This window comes from Salvelinus fontinalis, chromosome 36 (genome assembly GCF_029448725.1).
Source record: "Salvelinus fontinalis isolate EN_2023a chromosome 36, ASM2944872v1, whole genome shotgun sequence".
NCBI lineage: Eukaryota > Metazoa > Chordata > Actinopteri > Salmoniformes > Salmonidae > Salvelinus > Salvelinus fontinalis.
The window spans coordinates 16,366,319-16,372,720 of record NC_074700.1 but is presented as its reverse complement, the minus strand read 5'-3'; the positions used below and the strand labels follow the sequence as shown (position 1 = coordinate 16,372,720).

The 6,402-nt window shown below is 39.4% G+C and overlaps 1 protein-coding gene across 1 annotated transcript; it reads left to right on the top strand.

Annotated features, from left to right (window-relative positions):
- Positions 1-2,721: 2,721 nt before the first annotated feature.
- LOC129835799 (uncharacterized) lies at positions 2,722-4,808 on the top strand. The gene is made up of 6 exons (XM_055901578.1): positions 2,722-2,764; positions 2,900-3,265; positions 3,439-3,789; positions 3,904-4,035; positions 4,262-4,308; positions 4,464-4,808. The coding sequence occupies exons 1-6, from the start codon at positions 2,722-2,724 to the stop codon at positions 4,593-4,595; spliced, it is 1,071 nt and encodes a 356-aa protein (XP_055757553.1). The 3' UTR covers positions 4,596-4,808.
- The last annotated feature ends 1,594 nt before the right edge of the window (positions 4,809-6,402 follow it).

Below are 6,402 nucleotides of genomic sequence, written 5' to 3'. Positions count from 1 at the left end.
CTGAACTATGCTCAATGCTCCCATGCTTTTCCTTTACACAGCCTGTCAGCCCGCTCTGTGGTGTCCATGCTCCTAAATCCATTCTAAATCCGGTCCTAAATCAAAATACTGAACACTCCACACAGCCTACCCCACCGCTCTGAGGCGTCCACATGGTCCTAAAGCACAAAGCCATTATTTTTGTATCACATTGTAATGACTAAACTGGGGGAGACAAAAATGCAATTTCAGAATGTGGGCGGGCTATGACCCCCCCTCCCCCATCCCCAGTGAAAGTTGCACCCCTACCCATCATGAGGTTTCTACAACCTAGCCTATGAAGGAAAGTTTACAATGTAGGGGCACACAGGTCGAGATAACATTTTAAGTTGACAGACAGTGACAGATGGACACAGTGACACATTCAATATCGCCTTAAACACTTCATGCCTGCATCTAGCTGAATTAGGGTGTAATCATCAGTACAACAGTTGCAAACCAGAGTTTCTATTGGATAAATTCAGGTATGTTTATCTCTGTTTCGTTGCGTTTACTTCCGTTTAACAAACGATTTTCAACAGAATCTGCGAAATGAATACACCCCTGGTCAGGCGTAAAAACAGTTCAGTTTCATAGCATCTATGCGCTCTCCTCGTCTCACCTTTTCCCTTCACTTGTGGACTTCAATGCACAACACATCAGCTGTATGTGACCAGGTGAAAAAACCTGTCCAAGCCAAACCATATCATAACCGCCACACACAGCCTACATCGTTGTCACCATATTAGCTAAATTAACATCATAGTCAACATAGCTAATAGAACTAAAGTGTTTGTAAACCTGCTACAATCATGCAGTAATGCTACAGTGTGCAGTCAGTAAGCAGTATAGCACTTACACCAGCGGGCCCCGGTGGCATTACATTAGTAAAACCAAAAGCTTACCTTGACTTGGAAGAGATCCAGTGTTGTGTTGGATAGTCATAGCCAGCTAGCTAACATACCATACCTCTGTTTGAGCAGTGTGTTTGAGTAGGCTAAACTAGCTAGCTGCATTTGCTAGCTAAATAAGTGAAACTGAAAGTGAAAAAAAAGGACAAATCTCTATCTCTCTCTTGCTTCTCCTTCATTTTGGAATAAATGTATTTGTTCAAAACTGTTAAACCATTGTCTTTCTCTCCCTTTAAGTCAACTACTCACCACATGTCATGCACTGCAGTGCTAGTTAGCTGTAGCTTATGCTTTCAGTACTAGATTCATTCTCTGATCCTTTGATTGGGTTAACAACATGTCAGTTCATGCTGCAAGAGCTCTGATAGGTTGGAAGATGTCCTCTGGGAGTTGTCAGTTACTGTGTAAGTCTATTGAAGGGGGTGAGAACCATGAGCCTCGTAGGTTTTGTATTGAAGTCAATGTACCCAGAGGAGGACGGAAGCTAGCTGTCCTCCGGCTACACCATGGTGTTACCCTACAGAGTGTTGTTGAGGCTACTGTAGACTTTCATTGCAAAATAGTGTGTTTTAATCAATTACTTGGTGATGTGATTATATTTAGTATAGTTTTATATAAAAGTTATACTTTTTAAATGTTTTAACATTTTTATTTTTAGGAAATTGACTAAGGAGGATGTATTTTCCTTCCTCTTCTGAGTAGCCTCCACTGGTAGCTCTGAATCTGAGTAACAAGAAAAACAGGTCGAGAAGACATTGAAGCAACATGAAAGAAGATGAATGTGACTAGATGAATGAAGCGTTCAACAATCAATTATTTAGGCCATACTCAGGCATCTTTAGGTTGTAGTGTTGAAAAGTGTTTTCTATTCTCATGCCACTAACACCCCCTTACACACACAGGAACCTATTTCCAGGTACTCTGTGGTCTGTGATGAAAACAAGATGAGGATATGTCTACCCGTTGTTAGGGCCTGCTGGCCTATTGCACGCATGACCCTTCTCTCGCTCTTTTTCTCTTTCTGTGGTTTTCAGCCAGATGTCTCAAAACTCTTAGCTCACTCATGCTGTAGGCTATATTAGTTACTCTTCCAGTTGACAATTTTAGCTACAATTAACCAACTATTTTAATGAGGCAGCATATCTATACCAAGTCAACTGAAATCTGTGAAAAAACACAATGAGTTTTGTAGTAGGTCATTTGACGTAGAGATCAATACAGTATGCTCAATCAAACACAAACCCTGATTTCCAGTGTGATGTTAGATGACTAGAACCATGGACCTATTCAATAACAATGTCATAGGAGGGCATTCAAACTGTCTTGTCCTTTGAATGTAAATCCTGAAGGGGAGATCACAAAAATAAAACTACTGTATTGTATTTGCCGTGTTTGTCATGTTTTTTATTTTTTTATTTAGTGAGGTGAAGTGACTGATAGAAGCCCTAGTGGATGACAGTGTCATAGCATGCATGTTAGAAACCAGGTCACAAATTTGAGTCTCTTCGACAACAGTAGCTGCAGTGATAAAGATTGAGGGAAACCTTGCTTCAGAAATCAGTGCTCAATTTGTACATATCTAATTTATGAGACTCTACATCTAGGACAATTCTGGGACTCTGAACTGTAAAAAATACACATAAAGACCACAGTCATGCCTGAGTGAGGCGTTAACAAAAATGATGCGGTCCAGTCCGACCAATCATCTGTAACTCCATTGTTGAAGCGTTGTCTACATGGGTGGACTCTTTCCACTCAAGACCCAAGTTGTGAAGAGCTGACAACTTTAAAGATGATCTCACTGTGTCTGATATTTACACTTCATGTAGAGATGGGTAAGTCAATCTTATACATTTTACATTTCTTAATTTATGAGACACAAAGTATCCCATTATTGTTCTACAGATACTTTGAGAATCCAAAGTTGTAATTGAGATATGTAACAGCTAACATATTTTCTTGTTCTCTAGTTCATGGGGTAGTTAGGACTGAGTCCTCATCCATCAGTCAGAAGAATGGTCTCATGTCAGCCAACGTTGGAGACACAGTGGTTTTGCTCTGCTTCAACAAAGGCGACGTGGGAGTAATGTTCTCCTGGTACAAGCAAACTTTTGAAAATATTCCTCAGCTCATCTCGACCATCTATAAGTTGGACAAGAATGCAACATTTTACCAGGAGTTAAAGAATAACCCTCGCTTCTCAGTGGAAGGTGGCCAAGGGAAAAATAATCTAATGATTGCAGACGTTGAACTCTCTGATTCAGGCACATACTACTGTGGAAGTTCTTATGGAAACAATTTGGAATTTGGAAAAGGAGTCATTCTCATTATAAAAGGTAAAGAGAAAGTTATTATTATTTTTTACTTTTTGTAAATCTGAATTTACAGATATACAGTGTAAATATGATGTATTCTCAGATGAGATCTTTATTGAATAAATATTGAGTTACAACACTTGCCACAGGGATATTCTAGAGAGATGAAATTGCTTTATTGGCCTTCTTGTCAGGATCAGACTCCAGAAATATGACTATACTTCAGCAGCCTGTGTCTGAGTCAATCCAGCCAGGAGACTCTGTGACTCTGAACTGTACAATACACACGGAGACATGTGCAGGAGAACACAGTGTCTATTGGTTCAGACATGGCTCAGGAGAATCCCACCCAGGAGTCATTTACACCCATGGAGACAGGAGTGATCAGTGTGAGAAGAGCCCTGAGGCTGGGTCTCCTACACAGAGCTGTGTCTACAACCTCCCCAAGAGCAACCTCAGCCTTTCTGATGCTGGGACTTACTACTGTGCTGTGGCCTCATGTGGGGCGATACTGTTTGGGAATGGGACCAAGCTGGATGTTGTCCGTAAGTGATAATTCTGATATGTTCTGATATTCTTTCATGGTGCTGTGAATAAACTCAATGACTGGTGGAGCAAAATGTCCTGAATCTCCTCTATCACTGTCTGTATTTCCACAGATGGTTGTAAGGAGGACCAGGTTCTCTTGGTGTACTGTCTGGGTGTAGCGATGGGTCTGTGTGTCATCCTCGTCATTGTCCTTGGTTGCGTTATGTATAAGATCAGCAGGGGAGAATGTGAACAGTGCAGAGGTAAGTGTTATCAATGTGCACAATATGCTGAAACTGTTGGTACAGGAAACATGACATGTTTTTGATCATAAAACTTTACTAATTTATTGTTTGATGATGATGATGATGTTGAGGCGGATGTCATTGATGTTGATGATAACGATGATGATGATGTTATTGATGATGATGGATGATGATGATGTTGTTTTTGTTGATCATGATGATGATGATAATGTTTGATTAAAAGGGACGCCCCCTCAGCCAAGTACTCCAGAGGTCCCCAGTCATAACCAGGTACGCAGACCTGGCATTTGTTGAGCTGTTGCTGAATCAATGTTTTTTTTAATTTAATCAAAATATGAAAATATTCACGTACATTTTTTTGCTTCACTAGCAATGTTTTAGTCTAATACCAAATATTTGGATTTTATTTGTGTTATTCCTCTCAGGATCAAGATGTTGACAAACTCCATTACGCCGCTCTGAACGTCATCCACAAGAAAGTGAAGGCCGGGAGACAAAGGAGCGTCATGGAGAGAGACACTGTTTACTCTGGTGTGAGACGCCTAAACATGGACTGAAATGTAGACTTTAATAACTTGCATTGATGTTATGTGTTTCCCACTGCATAAAGCTTAATAATCAGTGAAGTTGTCATTGTAAGTGTCTTACAAGAAAATATGGACTGAAATGTAGACTTTAATAACTTGCATTGATGTTATGTGTTTCCCACTGCATAAAGCTTAATAATCAGTGAAGTTGTCATTGTAAGTGTCTTACAAGAAAACATGGACTGAAACGTCAGCTTTGCCTCTTTATTAACTTGAACTGCTTGTATGTGTTTCTCACTGTATACAGCTTTATATATCAGTGAAGTGTGTTACAATGCCTTGTATTCTGTCAAATTCCTTTTTACATTGGTAATGTTGTGCAGATTAAATAAAGTACTAAACTGCTGTCATACAGAGGTATTGTGTGATTTTCTCTCAGATTTTTCCCTTCATCTTAAATTTCTACAGCAGTTTCACAGGTAGGTTTGCAGGGAAGAACAATAACCCCACAACTGATTTTGGGCAACAACATCAGAGTAGATTGAGGTTTATGCTCAATGTAACATTAGCTCATCCTGATGACAATATGTGCATATATGCATGCATAGAGTCCATTCTATTGACTAACTCTTTCAGTCATCTCTCCTGTTTAGCTGTATCATGTAGCACATCTCTCTGTGGTGTTCTGAATACCCTAAATAGATTTTCCACTCATGTAAACTCATCTCTAACCCCAAGCAATGACCGTCAGTCCTCATCACACTCTCTCTACACACACCTCAGTGCATTGTTACCACAACACACCCGTGTCACTGAGGGCCCATTTCAGGAAATACACACCTCTCCAACACATTCCTTTCTTACGTACTTCCCAGTAGTTGGTATTCAGACTTCCCTATGCAGGTGTGTAACGGGCTTTGCAGATCCCTTGTGTTTGTTGAATAAATAAAATGTAACCGCTGAAAACCCTCCCACTTACTGGCCAAGTGAATTTCTCATGGAGTTTTCATTCAATCAAGTATTAAGTACATTTGTTTACAGCTATCCCTAAATTTGGTGTACCTTTAATTTGAATATCTCGCCAGACTCATTAGAATATAGAGAGGAAATGGTTCAGAATATTAAGGATTTAAGATAGCCTTGTAAATGCACACATATTTGTCTCCTTTTCAGCACCACTTGGTAGATAAAACATTTGATCTGATCTTGTATATTATTTAGGGTTAGGAAAATATTCATTAATAAAATAAAACTGGTTTGGAGACCCTTTACACACTAAATATATTGGTGAATCAAAATACAGTAGTTTGATTCATCCTGAAAGTTGCCATGTTCATTTGTTCAATCCATGAAATATTGGAAGGTGAGAGAAGTGTACAATAGGGGTTGACCAGTAGTCCTATAAATCTACCCTAATAATCCTCACTTATCATGGAACTGTGATGACAGAGGTCCAGTCGTCGCCAGGCTCCAGGTCTAAACTGCTGCACGTAGTCTGTGTTCCATAATGATTCAAATAGGTTAAATGTTCCAGACTATTTCCAAACTTGTCATACATTAGCCTAATATGATCCACTATTGCTAGCGATCCTCAGGAACAACCACACGAACGTGACAGAGTAAAGAAAGGTAAACTAACGATGTAATGGAATGATGAAAAAAGTAAGGAAACTGACATTAAAGTGACAGTTATAAATGTATGTTGGCGTAACACGATACAAATGTTAAAAAATTCAGGGAACAATTTGGGCATCTAATTAAAACACTCTAGAAATCATAAATCAACTCGGTAAGTTTGGCGCTATTCTGTCATTTGCACATAGCTACAGAAGCCTAT

What these genes read in the sequence shown, in the direction of transcription:
- LOC129835799 (XM_055901578.1), top strand. Translation starts at nt 2,722, where the DNA reads ATGATCTCACTGTGTCTGATATTTACACTTCATGTAGAGATGG. An exon ending in TACACTTCATGTAGAGATGG is followed by an intron (nt 2,765 to 2,899) that starts GTAAGTCAATCT and finishes CTTGTTCTCTAG; the next exon opens with TTCATGGGGTAGTTAGGACT. An exon ending in AGTCATTCTCATTATAAAAG is followed by an intron (nt 3,266 to 3,438) that starts GTAAAGAGAAAG and finishes CCTTCTTGTCAG; the next exon opens with GATCAGACTCCAGAAATATG.